The sequence below is a fragment of the Vidua macroura genome, chromosome 18 (genome assembly GCF_024509145.1).
Source record: "Vidua macroura isolate BioBank_ID:100142 chromosome 18, ASM2450914v1, whole genome shotgun sequence".
In the NCBI taxonomy this organism is placed as follows: Eukaryota; Metazoa; Chordata; class Aves; order Passeriformes; family Viduidae; genus Vidua; species Vidua macroura.
Window position 1 is genome coordinate 7,558,526 of NC_071588.1, and position 20,643 is coordinate 7,579,168.

At 42.2% G+C, this 20,643-nt stretch overlaps 1 protein-coding gene across 5 annotated transcripts in view; it reads left to right on the plus strand.

Moving 5' to 3' along the window:
* ARVCF (ARVCF delta catenin family member) overlaps positions 1-20,643 on the plus strand; it is a 164,248-nt gene that overhangs the window by 105,840 nt on the left and 37,765 nt on the right. For all 5 annotated transcript variants that reach the window (XM_053994030.1, XM_053994031.1, XM_053994029.1 and 2 more), the window contains exons 6-8: positions 7,221-7,338; positions 8,586-8,757; positions 15,429-15,500. In XM_053994030.1, coding sequence (XP_053850005.1) covers positions 7,221-7,338; positions 8,586-8,757; positions 15,429-15,500 — 362 coding nt within the window. The remainder of the gene's footprint in view (positions 1-7,220; positions 7,339-8,585; positions 8,758-15,428; positions 15,501-20,643) is intronic.

Sequence of the window (20,643 nt, forward strand, 5' to 3'; positions counted from 1 at the left end):
TTTGCTCACTGAAGCATGGCACAACAGAGAAGGTAGAAACTAAAAACCTGAAAACTCACATTTCCATCTTTTTTATCAGCAGCAAATTTGCATTAGTACAGAGCTCTCCTCGGCAGCTACACTGCTCCCCAACTCCAAAAAGGGTTCTTTGACAAAGGCATTTGTTTGACATTCCTTCTTACTCTCAGTGTATTCTCCTATCCTAGTTCAAGTTGTCCTTTCCTATGCTTTGCAGGGCAGTTATTTAACCAGGATCATGTGGAGAGGAGCCCTCCCAAAGGTTAATGCTTCACTGTCCCACCCAGGGGAGCTGCGGGCAGATGCTGCCATCTCTGTCCCCCCAGCGTTTGGAGGCTGCTGAGCTCGTGTTGTGTTCAGAGTGCAGCCTGTGGGAGATTCATGCTCCAGGTACTGGAGCTAAGATACTGTCCGTCTTTTGGTGTGCAGCTGGTGCTTTTGAAGTGGACTTTGGGAGAAGGAATAGTTACAGAAGGAGATAAAAATTGAGCCAAAATTTGCCTGTGAATCCTCACTTTGGAGGCAGCAAGTAGCACGAAAAGGGAGAAGCTTATCTGCCCAACCCAGACTGGAGAAAATCAACTCAAATTAAAAACCCACACAAAAGAGAGGAGTGAGCAAAGGCAGTTTCTTAATTAGCTTACTGATACTGTGCAGGATCACAGCATATGGCTGTCCTGGGGCTTATATGATGAGCAGAGCGTTTAATTCGTGCTAGTAAGGAGCTGTTAGGGTTCCTCCTGACAGTTCCTGATGTTTAGCTTGTAATATAAATAAATTATGCATAGATTTTAGCAGCAGAGACATAACCTAGTTACATGCAATCTTAATGCTTTACAATCATATCTTGAGATATAAATTTAAAGTTGTGCACTTGCTTACTGCCTTTTGTCATTATTTAGGAATGAACCTAGGTCCCTCCTCCCTTGGCTGTCAGGAGAGGGAATGTACAAAAAATTGTCTGTTGCTGTGGTGGGGTGAAGAGCAGGACTGCAGCAAAGCTCCCTGCAGTCATTCTGATGGATGTAGTCTGCTTTGGAAGGCTTGTAAGCCCTGATTTTTGTTAGATTAGTGCCACCTCCTTTCTGTATTTTTGAGATTCTTTGTCATGGCAGCAAGCATATGTGATAAAGCAAGCAGAGTCCCTTGGCCTTTCTTCCAGGAAGAGACTGGAATAACTTGGAAGCTAAGTAGCTGCTGAGCATCGTGGAATTCTCATGCAGTGTGTTTCTGCATCATTTTGCATTACAGGAGAGCAAGCTAAGGCCCTCCAAGTAGGTCATGCAGGAGGTAACCAGTCAGCATTTTACTGAAAAGGCATTACGAGGTGTTTTGGGCATAGAAAGCCACCAACAGCGAGGTACAGATGTCAAGGCCATTCTTTCTTAAACCATACTCTTGGGCCCTAGCCTGTTTCAGAGAGCTCCTGTAGGCAGTGCAGACATGGATATGAGGTGTGACAGGGTGCTCTGTAGATCTCTTGCTCTGTGCCACTTGCTGGAGCACAGACTAAGCTCATTAAACCCTTTTTCAGGGTGGCTTTTGCTATGTCCTCTCAAGCATTTGGTCAACTAAACAAAACCAGCCACTTTATTTAAATAGGTGGAAGGGTTTGCATGCAAAGAAACTGGGGCTGCTCTGCTGCTGCTCTCTTGGGTGTAACTGGTCAGTGAATGCTGGAGTGGAGCAGCAGTGTCCAGTGGGATCCCAGGTCTGAACAACAACTACCCAGCTGCTCCCTGCCTAAATCAACATCAGTAGAGCTCCTCTGGCTTTCTGTGCATTTCATTTGGACTTTGGCTTCTTTCTGCTTTCTTTACCATATTCTCTGCTTGATTTCTGACTGAGCTCTCTGCTGCCAAACTGCATTGTGCTGTACAGGGCCCTCTGACCAGAGCTGCCTGGATCAGGCTATCTTCATGCCACAGGCAGCTTCTTTCTTTTTCGCTCTTGTTTTCAGAACAATGAACTTTAATACCAATTAAACTTTCTGGTACTTGATGTGAACTGAAGTATGGAATCCATTCAATTTCTGCATGAAATGATGGAATGATTTTTAAATGTTGTATATTCCTCCTTTGAGACATAGTGGGCCTAGATATACACTTGGAAATAGAGTTCGTTTATTACAACTATTACTGATCCATCTCCTTTGGCTGGCATCCAAATAAAAATTTCTTTATTGTGAAGCAGTGTGTGGGTGTGGAAGGGTGCTTCCATAACAAGGGTTCTGCCTGCCAGAATAGGTGGATAGAACAACAAATATATTTTAAGCTAGACTTGTGAGAAGCAGTCTTTTATCAGCTGAAGTATGCAAAACTCAAGTGTCTGGACAGCAAAGCCTTCGTGGTGGTGCTGCTCAGAGTCTAGCAAGGGGTTGGAAAGAGCTCATTGCTGTCTTGGCTTCAGCTCTCACCTGTGATTTTTCCAGGGAAAGGTGGAAGTGTTACTAGGAGGATGTCTTAAAAATTTCCAGTTCAACTTCCTATTTATAGAAAAAGCAAAAGTCTCCAAGCTGTTGTCTTCATTCCCAGCTAGATCTCTAAACAAAGTGCTTTGTACACCTGCTGAACTGAAGCAGGGAGGGTAAGTGTTCAGTAACACTCCAGCCTTGGCTTCATCTGCAGCACTGTGGGATAGCATCTGATGGTGCTCTCCAGCCAAGTGACAGACACAACAGTCCTGGAAATACTAGTTTTAATTTTCAGAGCTGAAGGTGTCTTTGCCTTTTTTTCAAGTTTCTCATCACCATTAAAAAGAAAACAATCCAAAAGCTCTCCACATCTCCACTCTGTTGGATTGTTACGGAGAGCACAGAGGGGCACTGCCACATGATTGCACTGAAAGAGTGCAAGTTAAGTACCCTGTACTTAATTACGTTTAAGTCTTTTCTCTTGAAGATAATTCTGGTGTGTGGCACAGACAGTAGTAACAGCTCACCTCTCCTAGGGGCGATGAATGCCAGCTCTGTTCTGCAATTGTAAATGTAGCATTCAGAATTGCATATTATTAAGGCAACTCTTTGGTGATAATGATAACTTTATCTAAAGGCGTGAACAGATTTCTCAGCACACTCGCCCCCATTCTCTGAAGTCTTTAATAGCAACAGACTGCATTCCTAGCCTGATGAGTTTCTATGCTCGTAGGTATTTACTTTTATTTAACATTTACTTAGTGCTTCTTTGTTTTGTTGTTTTGGTTTTTTTCCCCAGGGAGAGCGTATATTGCAATATCCTTACGAATTCTCTTTCACTAGTCCTGGCCACAGTCTGTACTCCCAAGAATTTGAGGAAGAACCCAGGTTGCTTTTTCTAGCTAAAGGCTGGAGATTTAAAATCTCTGGAATTAGATTTGTACTTTACTGCTTTACGTAAAATCAGTCATCCAGTTGGTTTCTTTCCTGTGTACCTGGAGCCACATGGGCAGTAATTCTGTGTTTTGTTTCTAGAATTGTTCTTCAGACTCTTACAGGAAGCACACTGAAGGTTCCTATTACCCTTTGCATTGTGACATAAGAAAGACACTTCTGTTTTTAAAATACATTTGTCATTTAATAGACTCTTGGAAAGGTATTGAAAAGCAGGAAAGTCAGGGAAAGCAGCAGAGACCTTCCTGGGGATGAAGAGACAGGGCAAGTGAGCAGAACACTGGGGATGAATGGCAGGTCTCATTTGTCACTGGTTTGTGTAAAAATAGATTGAGTAGTTCCCCCTCACCATTCCCACCCTTCTCAATGGTCAGTCAACTTTATTTTAATTTGTAACAGATTATTTGCCCGTCATGAGTGCTTCAAAAGCCCTGCAGGGTTGTTCAAACTTCTGTAAGTTGCTTTGACTTATATCCACAGAAGTTCTTGATATTAATTTGCCCCAGCAAGCAAGTCAGTGAGATCATTTGTTTAACTGCAATATCTTCTGGCCATTCCAGGTCTTGCAAGGCAGCCTGTCTCCTAAGTAACAGAGTTAGCAGCAACCTCAGCTGGGGTCTCAGCTGCCTTTCTCTTTGGTGTCTTGTGTAAAGCACTTCATCCCCTGAATAATTACTTCTGGTGTGTAGCAGTACTTGTCTAACGTGTAGAAAAGTTAAATGAAAAGCAAAGCTCTCTGCTTTCTCCAAGTCTGGATGCCATATGTTACATATCTCCATTGCATGGGTTTCTGGCCTGGGTGAGGCTCTGCATTCCTTCTGTGGAGTGTTGCCCTGTGTAAAGGGACTGCAAATCCTCTGTTAACTGCTGGAATCGGTTGTGTTTGTTGATTTCCATCACTCTTGGAAGAAGGGTGTTCAGAAACCTTGCTTTGAAAGCTTCCTTTGGACAATGGTTTGGTTACATCTTCCATTCCGTCACATTTAACAGATACAAGATGCAGAATAATCCCAGTACAGATGTGAAATGGGAAGAGATTTTTCCTGACTCCTGTCGTGAAGTGTGCTATCAGGTTGATTATTCCATGGCAGTTTCGGTCCTTTTTTCATGACCAGTGCCAGCAGTAGCTCTTCTGTCCATGTCATCCCTTTTGTTTTCATGCTCCAGCCCCTCCTGAAGACCCAAGATGAAGTTGAGCAATGACTACAAGGTGATGCTTTTCAAGGAGATTGATGGTAGAGTCTTAAGGCCACAGCAGAAATGCAGCCTGGCATTTTCCTGGGTTGCATGGACTTGTGAAGGCGTCTTTGGATCATGGAAACTAAACTTGGCAGCATTTCTCATGGGATGGTCAGATGAGAACTTAGTCAAAGCATACTGTCATTGTTTTCATAGGGCCCACCTTAGTTTAAAGCTTAGAGATGTCTGGCATGGATCTGAAATGCAAATATTTCCATGGAGTTTGGGAGATCTTCATTGCCTTTTGCAGTGTTGGAGCAGCAGGAAGAGCAGTCTTACGATGCAAGTGCTGATCTCCCTGGGCTTTGTCTGTCTGAGATCTGCTTGGACTGCTGGGACAAGAGTGGGAGCTGAGCTCTCCTGTAGGTCTGGGGTACAGTTACAGACAAGGAAATGGGGTTTGTTCTTCCAGGGTGGATAAATCCCAAGGGCTGCAGGAAGCTTATTACCCAAGGAGGGAGGACTAACAAAATCCCAAGAGTTGTGTATTTATAGAGCAGATGTTTCTGCATGAGATGCTCATAAGGATACATTTTGTGATGTGCTAGTTAAAACATTAAGGCTGCAAAGTTTGATGTCTGGATAACTTAGTCATAGCATTAATTAGTTATTAACTTATTCTGCAGAGTTTTCATGCTTATTTATGGGTGATATATGTGGGAATTTTTTCTCGAGGCATTAATTTCCAGTAAAAAAAAAAAAATTATAGCTGAAGAGGCAGTGATATCAGCAGGCCACACTCTTACTGATACAATATTAAAATACTTTTTTCAATCATAACCTTATCAATGTCTACCTTGATATTAGCCCCAGTACAGATCAAGAAGTAAGAAAGCAGGATACACAATACTGTGGTGGTGTTTGTAACCAAAGTGTAAAACAAATGTGGTGCAAGTGTGATAGCACAAGTGAACCAGAGAAAAATCTCCTCTGGGCCATAGGGCAAGGAAGGTGACACGGTTGAGCTGTTCTGCCTTTAGTCTGCAAGTGTTGCTTGTGAATTCTAACACTCTGAGACTTAATGAGGGAATAAAAAATGTGACACACAGCTTCAGATAAGACCATTTGTAGTGCATTTCTGTCAGCCTGAAACTTAACAAGTAGTGTTCCACATTAATAGATATGCTTGAAGGTAGAGCTGCTTTTATTGTTATAACTCCTGAAAGGTATCTCAGAGAATTTGAATTCTAATTTCAGTTTCATAAAGACGTAGCATTAAAATTCACATTGGTGTTTTTGATACAAAAGGATTAGTACAACTGGAGATGGGAAAACAGCATATAGAATTCTCCTCCATCTATCCTGTGGAATCATTTTAATATCCAGTTTACCTGCCTCCTATCATCCATTGCTAGAGGTGAAGCTGTGTTAGGATTTGAGAAAAGATCTATCTGTGCATTTCATTTGTGTTCTTAATTGAAAGTTAATGTGCTGTTAAAGCACCCAGCTCACAACTAAGTGCCTCCAGATTCTGAGAGGTCTCTGAGAAAATGTAGATTTTCCTAGCTATCCAATTAACAGAGCAGCCTGCCCAGATGACCAGGACATGGGAGGGGACCATGATTGATTTGTTAATTACTTGGAGATTGGCAGTCCCTCTAGTTAAAAGCAAGAACTGACTGCAGGATCCAGATAACAGAAGGTAATGATGGTGTCCTGAGCTTTTGAGAGGTAACCTTACATGGCTTTGTGGGATTCAAAGACCTGAAAGTTGAAAGGTTGTCTGTGTTACTGTCAAAATTACTGCATTTCAACTTTGGGAAGAGCTTCCATACAGGTTTGGTCAGTGAGCACTATTGAGAATAGTTTTGTCACTTCATTTTCCCCCTAAAGAAGAAGGGGGGGATGGGGGGAAGGCAGCATTTGGAAAATCGACTTGAATTTTGTTTATTTTTTGGGTAATGGCAGATTGATGCTTATGCAAGGCTGTGGGGTATCAGTTTGTGCTCACTGGATGAGTGAGGCCAAGTTCAAAGGTCCCCTCTGATAGTTTCTGCAGTCATTGATAAATGTAACTTTTAACAACTCCAAGTAGCCTTCCACTCTGTCTTGCTTCTTCTACCTGTGCCATTCTCTTGTGCAGAGTTTTGAGAAATTCAAAGCCATGTAAACTGTCATCCTTTCCTTACTAAAAGTGACTGACCCAGACTTTGTAATGAATCTGCTGCACACAGCTTTTTCAGTTTCTGTGGCCATGATACTGCTGAGCAATCTTGTGACTTAGCATGTTTTACCTAAGGTAGTAAAAGTATCTTTCAGTTTGGAACTGCTGGTTTTGAAATTAAATTTTTGATTTGCATACTGTTTGCTCTGCAGACTCCAGCCTGGTTTAAGGGTGAGTCCCTGGGCTTGCCAGCAAAGCAGAGTATGTTTGTAGGCACCTCTAGGATTTTATGTTCCCTTTTTTGTTCAGGCTCAGAGATTTGCAGATGAGAATTTGTCATACTTTACTGAGATTTAGTAGGTTTGTCAGTCTACTTGGCCTCCTAATTTTTCATCCAAGGTGATGAGTTCTTAATAATTGTAGTATAAATCAATGCACCTTTAACTTTATAGTGAAGGTTACAGGGCTAAATTTTCTTTCAACTCCTGTCAGGAATGTAAGTTCAGATGGAGCAGAAGCACGCAGAAGACTGAGAGAGTGTGATGGCCTGGTGGATGCCCTCCTTCATGCTCTGCAGTCTGCCGTTGGCAAGAAGGACACCGACAATAAGGTGAATTTCAGTATTAAAATACAGTGGATGTTTGCATCAATTTATGCTGAAGTGTTGCACTGGGATCCAACTTCTGTTGCTGGTATGAGAAGAGGATTATGTTTGCCTCAGAAAATAGAGTAATTGTCCTCCTCTCATCTCTGGTATCCGTGGTAGTGCTGATGGCGTATCAGCAGGATGCTGCTGTGTTTGCCTCTATGGCTGATGAGGGGAGCAAAGGCTGGTCGCTGAGAGAGGTGAGAAGCCTACTCCTTTATTGTCAGTGACATTATTGCTATTGTTCTGCATTACTTAATTGGCATTTATAAGTGCAGTCTCTAAATCAGAATTGAGTCCCATATGCACAAAGCAGCAAATGAGTCAGTTCCCATTTTAAAAACTTTATTCAGCACCATCTCTGAAGACTGAAGTGCTTAGACATTAAGAAATGTCTTCAGACCTGCAGCACTTTCACTGTGGCTTGGTTTTTTTTTTTGGTGCAGATTTTAATAATCTGTTTTTATCATTATGTCATCCCATGGCACTTAAAAGTGTATTTATATGCATGAGGAACATCATAACTTTAACCTGTTAAAAAAAGAGCATACTATTCTTTATAACACCAGAAGGTTTGTAAAGCATCGTTACTTTATTCTGAGTCTCACCATGTGATGGCCTGAACAAGGGGGTTACAAAGCCCTGTTACTTAATCAGGTAATTTTGGAAGTGGATTTTGTAACCACCTGGCGGTTTCCATTGCAACCTACAGAGCACCGCTCTTGTCAGAACCCGATGTGCTGGGGATTAGCTATTACTGCAGGACAACGTGTGTTCGCATTGAAATCCTCACAAGGCCTAGGTTTTGACCCAGAGAAAATATAATAAAATGGGCCCCTTGGAGACTGTAAATGTTGGAAGAATGAGAGAGAGACTTGGATTAAAATAAGATCCTTATATGATCATTTTCTGCTGTGTGTTTGATCTTTTGGTGAATGGTATTCTTTATGTAAGATCAAGTGGTATTTTTGATTAGAAAGTTTTCATTTTGAATGGATGCTATTTATAAAGCGCTTCACTTTTGGAAAAATAAAATGAGGTTTAGAAGAAGAATGAACTTTAATTTAAGGGTGTTGACTAAATCTTCCTTGAGAGCTACATGATTTTCCTGGGACAGGTAGCCTTCTTTTTTGACTTTCCTTCTCTGTACAATACAATGGTTTGCAGGTAAGAGGGTGCAATACTTCATAAACATAATTTCTTTTTAACAGTCTGTGGAGAATTGTGTGTGCATCATGCGGAACCTTTCCTATCATGTCCACAAAGAGGTCCCTGGAGCTGATAAGTACCAAGAACTGGATGCTGGTCAGACTACAGGCACAGGAGGCTCCCAGAAGAAGAAGAAAGATGATGCTGGTTGTTTTGGTGGAAAAAAAGCTAAAGGTATGTGTTGTAAAAAGCTCAGAACTAGAAATGGATTTGGGGGTAATTTTGCTGTGCAGTCCTGCTCTTGCAAGCACGTTCATCGTGCTCATTTAGGATGATGCAGTTTGTGGAGTGTTTGCAGTGTCCTGGCATGTGTTTATCTCCTGTGTTGCATCACTGTTGGATGTTTGGGATTCTTTTTTCCACTATTGCTGTAGTTTTGTTTGGCTTTAAACAGGAATGCTGCATGCTGACAGATGACATTCTGCTGTTGGAAAAAGGTGGATGTGCTCTGCCTCTCCTCTGCATTGCTGTGTTCTTGCATCTGTCACATCTCTGCTCGGTCCCCTTGCCTGGATGTGCAGCATGTGTGCCCTTCTCAGGAAGCCAAGCCAGCACGGATCCATCCATCCATCCCTGTGCATGGCACTCCTGCCTGTACATCTTCCAGACTTTCATACGTGAAAACAAATTAAAAACCTCCCCTCCCACTCAACCAAAACATACAACCTCCCAATTCAGTCACTATTTCAGTAATTTACATTGCAAATACGATTTTGTAGCTTTTAATTGTCAGTCACTTTTAGACCTGTTCTCTCCTCTGGGGCATGAGTGTTGCAAATGAGTTTCATTATGAGAGGATTAATAGTCTCAGTAACCCCCCCTTCCATGTTTCCTTTACAAGGAGGCACTCAAATTATATCCATTCTCTTTGTTGTTTTAGAGAAATTACTATTCTAGACTGAATTCTGTTTCCTTTCTTAGAGAAATGACTGTTCTAGATGAATTCAGAGATAATTAATTCCATTTTCTGTCTAGGCTTCATTCTTCTCATTCATGTGTACACACATCCTGGCTTATTATTTATAGCCAGGTACAAGGAAGGGTTTTGCCCCTAAAGAGCTGATGTGGAGTTGTTTGAACATGATGAACTGTGTGCTGCACATTAGTCTTTGATCTGACCTGCGCAAGTTACTAAAATATTACGTGTTTCCATATGTGTTAGGGAAGTCATCACAGTGTGAACTTGCTTTTGCAGACTAATCTGTCATCAACTACATTTAAACTGTTTAAAATAAAAAATTGATGGGAATCTTCTAAAGACTGGGGGGAAAACTAAAGAAGTAATTCTGCCTGCCTGGCCAGCCTGTTCTCACAGGGAGTGACTGAACCTGTGATACCCTTTGGAAACCTTGCATGTGTGCGGACTCGAGCCTGTTCCCTGCCACTTGCAGTCCATATTGTTGCTTTGCTTGAGAGCAACACACTCAATGGAAACACTTTCAGCCATAAAAGCTCTGAGTGGCCTGTGGGAAGAGGATGTTGTGTTGAGGGAGACCTGTCCTCCACCCCCTCGATGGCAGTGACAGGAGCACTCTCAGGTGTGTGTCCCACACCAGGTGTCTGCCTGTGCCCACCTAGGGACTCCTCTCCTGGGGCTGTGCACCCGGGTGCTTTCTGTGCATCAGCTGAAGCACCAGGTCACGTCTTTCTGGGCAAGTCGGTCTCAAAATCATATGATGCTGGGGATGAGCCCGTGGATTGCAGCAAGCAGTGCAGGCACTCAGTGACAGCTTGGGTTTGGCTCTGTGTGTTTGGCAGGAAATGACAATACATTTTAATGGTTTTTTCACCTTTTTGCAATGCTCTTTTGAAAGTGTGCTGTTCCCCAGAGGGAAATCAACTGGTGATAATGCTGAGCTCACAGTTGGTAGGATGTAGATCAAAAGAATAGGGAGTCTCAGATGACTGTTGTGCTTAAAAAATAAAAGTTAAAATCCATTCATAAATGTGCTTTTAAAATCATAAAGAGAGCTCCCTTGTCTCGCTGTTAAATTTATGTGGATACTGGTCTGAACCTACCTTAATTTTCTCAGTCTAGAACTTCAAAATCTATCTGTTCTCTCCTTTCTTGTTCACTTAATCTCGCAGTGTTTCCATGTTTATTTTATTTCACGGTCATTGATCACAGCATTTCAAATACCTCTGCAAAGGGCTAGTCATCCTTCTGTCCCCTCAATTCTGTGAGCACCTTTTCATTTAATAAAAAGAGAAAGGAAAAAAAAAAAAAGGCTGTGCAAAGAAAGATTGGGGGTTTTTAGGAGGAACAAAAGGGAGAACATGGTTTGGTTTTTTAATTGATGAAACTTCTGTAGTCTTGTAATGCTCAGGTTTTGAACCTGTTCTATGAAATTCTGCCTCTTTGTGACTGTTCCTTTGTATTTTCTTCATCCTGTAAATTTTTGTTTTCCTTTTGCTGCTTTTCTGGTAATTAGAGGAGTGGTTCAATCAAGGTGAGTCTGCAATACTTTCTTTTCATCATCACCATAACATGCTTTGTTTGGCTTTCACATGCAAGGCTAAGAGCTGAGATCGAGGTCTTGTTCATCCACCTTCTCTGCTCCACCAGCGCATCCTCCTGTTTGTTTCAGCACCCGTGGAAAAATCCTCTGAGGGAGCTTTTGCAGTTTGGTCTTTCCATACCACAAATGGAAAACATAAGGAATTATTCATTCTTGGTGTAAGTGCAGATGGGGGATTGCTGTGCAGCTGGTCTGCTAATCCCAGGAGAGCAGGAACACCCAGGTGTGGGTTGTGTTACCAGGCCTGTCAGATGGAAGGCTCTGCTGGCTGCTCTGGGGGCTGGAAGGGGCCGTGAGCTGCAGCAGCTTGGGTGCGTGTTCTCAGGGGTACTTGGTACTTTTTCTGCTTGGGCACGTGCCTGGGCTGCTGCAGCTCTGTTACTGGCACACACAGGAGCTGGAGAAAGCTACCCCAGTACCTGTCTCAGGGAATAGGCTTCAGTTTCTCATCCCAGCACAGTAAGTAAAATTGCACCTGGAAGACACAAGTCTGAGACTAAAGCTTCCCTTGGCTGGGAAGTTGATAGGCTGTGGGTGCCTGGGGGACTCCATTACTGAGACTGATTAGGGGGTGAAGGCAGGGGCATTTTCAGGTTGTGACACTTGCTTCATTCACTTCATGGGTTCTGGAGGGTTGGACCAAAGGAAAAATGTTGGGGAGGGGAAAAAACCAACCAACAAATGGTGCTGGGCAGTGTTCTGCAGAGCACTGATTTTTGGACTGTGAGTGGTGAGGCTGTGGAAGATGGACTTGTTGGCAGGACAGAGCTCAGCCCTTGGTTTCTGTCACTCCTTTGTGGCCAGCTCAGTGGCTGTGTTACTGAACAGCGGGGAGGATAAGGTGGGATTGTTATGAAGAAGCACTTTCCCTTAAACTTTTATTTCAACCAGAAAGAGAAAGCATTTGGGAATTAATCCTTCAGCAGAAGTAGTCTGTCTTGCACCATGGTTTGATTATACGGTAAAGCAAAACAACATCTGAGGAAGATCAACAGCAACATTAGTGGTTAATAATGCTGGGTCACACTTCAGAGTCTGTACCGAGTTTCTGACAGATGGAAAAAATGCTGAAGGTCATATTTTGGTTGTTTATTACATAATGAAAAGTAGCAAGGGGGGAGAGGGGAAGAATTTTAATCCCTCTGTTTCAGAGACTGTAAATTGCATCTTGCACAAGCAAGTCTCATGTCAGGCAATTTTCCCAAACCAGAGTGCTGTGCCAATCGTACAGCCAGGTCTCATAAAACAGGCCTTTCAGCAGGCACGTTCAAAACTGTCTCTTGGCAAAGTTTGGAGCTGTGCTTCTCATCCAGCATTGGCTTTTCTCTGACACACCTCAGGCTAGAAAACCTGGAGAACCTGGACATGGGTGGAAATTGAAATGTACAAAAACAGATCTTAAACTTCTCTCCTACTGCAAGCGCAGCTGGTGCTGTGGTTTCAGCATCCCTGTGGTGCACAACCCGATTGTGAAGATCCAGGCAATGGTGTGCTCCACACAAATCCCAGCCACATGGGTTGTGTGTGTGTTCACATCCCTGTTGTGAACAAATGCACAGACTCAAGGGACAGAGCAGGGTGTTCAGAGCTACAGAATCTGATAGTGATGCTGATTTTCTTGTGTTATCAGGGATGCATGGGGATGGCTGAGAAAGTTTTAATCAGTGGACTCCTGAATTGCTACATTTGGTCACCTTTTTAGAAATTTCCCAGTATTTGTGAAAATCAAATAGGAAAAATAGCTGCTGGGCCTCAGATTGAAACCTTTGCTTTCTGGATTGGATTTGGTTTGGAGCATTCTTGCAGCTTGCTCACCTTGTCTCTATAGGAAAGCCCTGGAAATGTAGGTGCTTGGGGTATTTCCAAACACAATCCATTTGATTAAGCAAGTAATTTGTAGAGTTGAAATCCCCTTGGTCAGAGTTCTGTGTTCTGTACTGCTGCCATTGGCAAGCAGCTGGCAGCTTCTGCTTTGAACAGACGGGCTTTGACCTGTGAGGTGGGAGTTCCTTAGAGGGCCGAGATACAAACCAGCCAGTGTTTGCTGTCTGGCCCAGAAAAGGAGAGACAGCAACTGAGGAGCCCAGAGCACAGGTGGAGGGTGCTGTCTTTATGAAAGATGGGTCAGTAAATAGGCAGCTGCTTTGGCATTCCCAGCTCAAAAATAGCAGCCAACACTGCGCTCTTGGACAATTCCTCCTTAATAAGTTGTGCACAGACACAGTGCTTACTAAACACTGCCACTGGGAAGAAGGGAGCTCTTACTGTGCCATCTCAGTTCTGCAGGGCTGGTAGAAGTGCCAAACCAACCTTTAAATTATAGAGAGAACTTTTGAAATGAGTAGTTGTGTCAAGTAAGGTCTGGCTGGCTCTCTGAGAATATGTTCTGAGGTTTAAACTATCTAATGGCAGAGACATGAAATTTGGGGTCATGTGAAAAAACAGTTTGTCCTACTTGTAGATAAGATGGAGTCACATTATGGGTCTGCTTTAAGTCTGTAATCTTCCCTACACTGACTTCCTTCCTTGAATGCTTTTTCCTTTTAATTCCCTCTGCCCTGCTTTTTCCTGTCAGTGCCCTAAGGGTCAACAAGGGTTTGCAGCCAGTAACTGGGTTCAGCTGCCATTATGAAGTGCAAAGTCTTTTGGTGATGTACAGCACTTCTTTCTGGTATTTCATTCCCCAAGCAATGTGTTGCTTCTTTCACAGAGCAAAAAAATGATGGAAGGCTGTGAAGTTTCACTGATTCCTGTCCCTTCCTTTAGAAAAGATACCTTTCAAGGAGTGCTGTGGTACCTGGCTGCATGACCTTTTGGCTGCTTAGATGGGCTTCTACGTACTTCAGTTAGGGAAATTACTTCAGATCAGCAGAACTTCTAGGTGCATGTTTTGCACAACAGTTGAAGTTGGCTGGTATTCCTGTGTTGGCATTTCAAAAGAAAAGGGTGTGATTCCATCCTCTTCCAAAGAAAGGGAGAGGATGGAATACTACCTTGAAGGGGGGGGTTTCCCTCTTAATGTTATTCCTAAATATTCATAATGGTATTTAAAAGCTCTAATTCTTCTCTGTAAAGTAGTGAGTATTTTTATCCTTTTGTCAAGAGTGACCCATTGAATTTGCTGTGCATGTACCAACCCCCTGCTGTAACAAGGCAGGGACTGGCCTTTCCTATCTCGTGACCTGTTGGCAGACAAGACTCAGACTAATCTCCCCATTACATTTTCAAGGACCATTTTCCTGTTTGCTTTTAAGCAGCCTGACTGGTGGAGCTTCCAGCCCTTTCTGTAAAACCTCCATTAGCAGCCTGGTAGTCCCTGTGCAGAAGCCACTTCTGGCAGCTTAAATTGCATTGCCTAAATTCATCCCATTGCACCTGCCTTCCCTGCTCTGGAGGGAGAGGGTCTAAATAACTTGATTTTTATCCTCTCAGAATAATTTGGGAAAGCTAAGTTGTACACTGCTGTCCTCAGAAGCCATGCAGATTCTTGCACTGCCTTCTAAATATCTCTCCCCGCTGCCAGTATTCCTCTGATGGCAAGGTTCTTGCTTATCCCACAGCATCCATGTGGGCTCACCCAAGGCAGTGTGTCTCCTTGGGGGCATGGAAACTAACCCTTCTCTCCCCATGTGTTTACATAACCTTGAATTCTCAGCCTAACTAAAAGTGCAGGTTTTGTTCTGTTGTATGTAAAGATTGTATAAATTAAAGCTGATGTAATAGTTTGATACTGTTTCTTAGCAAAAGTATGGAATTATTTCCATTAGCTTCTAATAAATAGCAAAAATGACGCTTTGTCGATTGAAGGGCAATTCAAGGTTAAGTTGTTGGCTGCTGTCTGTACAATATATTAAATCTAGGTCTTCCTGCCTGGTTGTTGCATTGAGAGTAGAGGCTGCAAAGCAAAGCTTTGTTATTTTTGCTCTGCTGCTGAGTTTTTGCTTGAGCTAAGCTTCAGGTCAAGATTCATCTGTGAAAACAACAAGTAAACACTGGGCTTCTGATGGAGGGGCACAGCTTTGCCAAGACGGGAAATGGCACAATTTTTCAAGGTTTAAAGCACTCCTAAGAGTCTCTGAAATACTAGTGCTAAGAATGTTTGAAGATCAACCTGAAAGCAGCACGGGTGTTTGTCCCTAAGTTTGCTCATGCTGAAACCACAGCTGTGCAGCTGGACTGCGAGTCAGATACACACAATTATGGATAGCAGTCTGTAATTTATATTCTGGGTCTGTATCTTCTCCTATCTTGTAGATGCACATGACAGTAACTTACCTGTCAGTATACTGACAATCTTCTCCATCTGTTGTCCTTTTTTTTGCACAGGAAAGAAGAATGGAGATCTGGACAGGAATTTTGATACACTTGATTTGCCTAAGCGGTCTGAAGCAGCAAAAGGTAATGCTAATGTTTGTGCTTTTGGAAATAACAAGTAGATTGGGAGCTGGAGGCACTTAAAAGGGACTTGAGACATGAGCATATCAGGCTGATCTTTCTTTTGTAGCCAGTTAAATGAGATAATGGATATATCTGTGCATGCTGTTATCTAGTGTTGAATACTGGATATGAATTTTTATCTGAGACTGCTGAATTGGTGGAGTTTGTAGAAACCTGTCTGATTTGGTGTTAGGTGATTGTAACTCCAGAGAGGGGTGAGTACAGGCTCTCCTCCTCTACAGCTCCATTTGCAACTCACCTGCACCACACCTGACCGTAAGGAGTTCTGAAACGCACTTGGTGAGGGTGCTTGGCACTAACCCTTTCTCTTCCCTGGCATCTCTGTCATTCTTCAGTGTTCTCTGGAATTGGGTAACAGCAGGGATTGGAGATTTTTGCCTTTACTGATAGTCTGTCTTCCCCTGAGCACAGTATTCCTCCCTGTCTTGTAGTGAGTGGTACTTGCAGTTTTCCAAAATCTGGGAGGTTCACAGGAAAATTCTTCTGCATTGTGCTTTTGTATTTCAGCTCTGGCAGAGGTGGAATCTTTCACAATCTGCATTCCCTTCTTGCATGCATGGTACTTTTTTAAATTGGAGATTAGGAGGTGATTTGGGATTTTGTCAGAATTCTTAGAGCATTGGGTAGTGTTTTTGAGACTTGCACGGCTTTTGATTTGAAGTGTGTGCAATGTCTCTGCAAAGATCCAGCCATTGTCATGGCAACTGCTGCCGTGCCACCCTGTCAGCCTCACTTTAATGAGCTCTGAATACCCAGAACTACCTGAGTATTCCTCAGAAGAAAAATTTTAAACTCTTCCCACATCACTTAGAGAATTTTGGAGAGTGTAAAGAGACAATCTGACTCAGTGGAGAGATCAATGGATTTGGGATACCTGAATTACACTGACCTTGGTCCAGTCCACTTATTTGTGCTTCAATTTCCTTGGTGTTAACTGAGAGCAACAACAGAGGCCATGTCTGAGATCCTTAGAGATGTGCTGGTAGTCAGTAATGGTGTAATAATTATACATACATAGTGCTGCGCTCAAATTCACAGTGAAACTCTGATTGATGATATGCAACCTAATCCTAAGATGAAGATTAATCTATTTACAGACACCCTTTATAGTGAATGCAGTCTCTAGTCTCATGTCTAAACACTGAATTTCATTTGGTGCATTATTGCACAAGATCTTCTGTATCTTGTGAAATAATGCAAGATATTAATGAACCTCTCAGAAGCTGCAGTACAGTACCATCCTGTTTAGAGAGCTGCAGGATACTTCTAATCAGCCTTCACTGACTGCCATCAGTTCAGCTTGGGAGCTGATAACAGTGCAGAGCAAGGAGACACCTTTAGGATGCAGGAAAAGAAAGGAATGCAAAATATAGTAAAGGCTTCAGCGTTTGCGTTCTTTTCTAAATGCAATTGGAATGTCGGTGCCACTAGAGGGAAAAGATGGAAATCAAGAATTTCTGCAAGGAAATGTATCTTGCATAGCTTTCTTTAAAATAAGTTTAAATGCTTTCATGTGGCTCTGTTAATGGTAGCAGTGATGTGCAGATCTGATGGGAGATGGATCTATCTCTGAGCTAACACAGCTTGTTATATTCAATTGCTAGAAATCTCACACTCTTGAAGAGGTTGTTTGATAATTTTGAGATACCCCCATTTTATCGAAGTCAAATAGATTACATATCTCATGATAGATAAGGTCAGGAGATTAATCCCACAGCATTTTGAAAGAAGCACTTTGACACGGAAAAAAAGGCATATTTTAAAAGTAACTATTGACTTGTGTGCTAAGAGTAAAAAAATGAAGACATTGATGCATTTTTGTTCACTTTTTTGCTGGTAGCTTCCTGCCAGGCATCTAATTTACTTGAGAATTCCTGGATAGTAAAGGTTCTAACAAGGTTGCTTGAACTTTAAATTGTTCACTGAAATAAAAACAATAAAATTGCCGTTTTAAAACCCTTAAGAACTCTGGCCAGATCTCTTCTATAGAATATAATTGACTCTGATGAGATCAGCTCTCAGCTGAGGTAGAACCTCGTTACCGAGATGGAAAAATCATGCAAGTTTTAATGATCAGAAGCACTCAGATTGAGTGACATGATGAAGTGCTATTTCAAAAATCAACAATTATAGATTAATCTCTTTCATGTATTATTAAAGTCATTTTAAAGTGAGTTTTCAGCTGGAATCTTTGTGAGCAAGTGAAACTGCAGTAATAAGATTTGTTCATTCAATGCAGCAAATGAACATTGTGGTAGTTAACAAATACTGGGATGTAGTGTTGTTAAGTTTACTGTAATCTTACAGTCATCATCCATGGAGCTTATCTGGTGTGTCTAAAGATGTCGTTTCAAGAACTTGACATCATGGTTTCCCTTCGAGATACTCCTAGGTATGACCACTGAGCTTAATTGAGAGTATGCTTGTGATCACTTAAAAAACCATGGACTAGTAGCAGCAGACTACTCCAGACCTATTTTCTATCAGTTCTGGAAACTTAATTTTGGCTCCAAATTACTTGAATGGCAGGAATCTGCCTGTCCTGCAGCCAAACATAAAACCAGAAACTTCTGTCGGTTGTGGGTGGGGACTGGCTAGTGTCTGTGCAGGGTGCAGAGGTTTCTCAGTCCTTCAGAGCATCTGTCCTGCTGTACAACATCTTGGGAGCATCCTCATATCCTGAACAATCCAAAGGGTCCTGTGAGTTGTAACCTAGTTTAAATGCTAGTATTTCACATTCCCCCCCCCCCGGAATTTGTTTGTTCTGGTGAGGAATGAATGAAGGAAGGCAGTTCTCTTTTTCAGAGTGATGAACTAGAGTCTCTTCCTGATGGCTCCTGGTTTTTTAATGGGAATCAGGTTTTGCTGCAGCACATCATTTGAGCAGCCCTGAAACCATTTCTAAGCCTTTAATAATTTTATGTGCTAGGCATTCTGGCAGGGGAAAGCTTCTTGTTCAGGGTTGTTATCTGTGGTAAACTGGATAATGTCAGACAGGACAACTTGCAGTGCTTTCAGAAGCTGTCTCATCTGATATTAAAAAATTAATGTACATGCCCTGGCAGTGTCCAGAGTACTCTTGTCCTCATGAGGAAAGATTGTGAAAGAGAAGCTTCTTGTTTCCTCTTTGTTGAAAGGAGCATATTTTTTTTTCCTGGCAGTCAAAGACAGCATAAATTTTGGGGGTAAGTGATATGAGCTTGCATAGAGAAGGGAACAGCACTGACAAGAAATTATGAATGCTGTCCTCAGAACCTTGCTAAATTTAGAACTTTCAAAAATTGCTGCTTCTGGTGGGGGGGGGAAGCCTTACTGAAATCCCTTCCCCAGTCTAAAGTAGGTCAGCAATAGTGGTGCTGGCTGCCTCCTCTGCAGCGTGTTCCCTTCTGCACTACCAAAGCGCTGATTTCTCCTGTGTACACATTAAATACGTAGCATAGTACAACTCCTGTGCTGTGTTCACAGAGTCCTTAACTTCTGAGCAGGAATAGTGGCAGGAGGCTCAGGCACTGGGGGAAGATGAGGATTAATCATATCTGTGCAGGGGAAGGCAGTGTCTCAGATGGCATTACCTCTGCAATAAGGTTTTCTGAACTGAATCAGGATTGATGTGTGTCAGCCCCCCAAATATGTTTCAGTGGTTGTAGTGTTTAATCCTCCTCTGTGAAGGTGTTGGACTGTCCACCTCTGTTCCTCAGTGCTGGAGTATGGGAGGAGAAAGTCCAGAAGAGTAGAACAGTTTTTTCATGTGGAATCAGCATTAGGTTATTCCTAATTAAATCCAGACCTCTCTGCTGTCTGGTTTAAGCAAATCTTATGGCTTGTTGTTTGTGCTTATAGGTCTGAGGGCAGAACAGTAGCTGCTCTTTGGAGCTTTGGGTGTTGAAGTTCAGCTCTCATTTCAGTTTATCTCATTAGGGAGTTGAAAATCTTCAGCCATAACGAGACATGCAGGTAGATTTCAGCCTGGTGGATGAGCTAGCTCATTTTCTCCTTGAAAGCAGTTATTAAGCTGCTTACTAATTTTTCTTTTCCTTTTTGATTACTTAAGTTTAATTCCATTTTAATGGGAACATAAGTTTAGGAGAGGGTTATGCTGAAATACTGAACTAGTGTTAAAAATGCTTGTAATTGAAGAAGTCTGTTTTGTTGCAGTGGGGACAGCAAAGACAAGCTGAATTTATCTGAAAGCTCAGCTTTGTGTGTACACTTACCCTTGGTCAGCAGCCTATGTAGGCAGGGAATGAGATTTTGGATGAACTTGTCAGCAGGTGAATTTCTTCTTCTCCATTATCTGAAATTCTTAGTCACTTTCCATGTAGCCTCATGCTGATGATAGATTTTCTATTCCAGAAGGCAAGTGTTTAAATTCCCTTATAAATCTTTGTATTACTGCTCCAGGAAATTAGACTTCCTGGCACTGTCAGGGTAATGACTTTAACTTAGTAGATTACAAAAGTGCCAGCAATTTGTCTTCAGCTAAAGGCAACATGTAGTAGAAGGAGAGAGAAACTTCACTTTACTCTGGCTTTAGTTTGTAATTAAGATTGGCTGCAGTTCGCATTTCACTGCTGCTTTAATTTGCTTTCTTTAAATCTTGACAAGTTGACTCAAGCACTCACCTGCCCTTTCCAGCTCCCTTCCATCATTAATTTTGATTGTCGTATTGTGAATAAGTGAGTAGAACTGATTGATTAATGGCACTATCCACACCCCTCCTGTTCCTGCTGCTGGAAATTCAGGGACTGGGAAGATCTCCTCTGTGAGAGCAAGTAACATGTTCTTGTATTAACATCTTTTGAGCATTTCATGCACATTATTGAGAATTCTGATCAGAATTATTAAGTATGTCTTATTTCTGTTGCTTTCCTAAGCTGAGTATTCATTTTGGTCCCATGTGTTTTTCATAATGTACAAAGCAGTGAAAGGTTTCTCATCTGTCTTCCAGTGCTTTGAGTCAGAGAAAATTTATTGCCTTGAATAGGAAAATTCCCATATGGAACCTGCACTTGCCAAACTTTCTCTAATCTGGTACCTTTAAAATCCCATTCTTTTTCCCTATATTTTCAAGGAATTCAGAGCA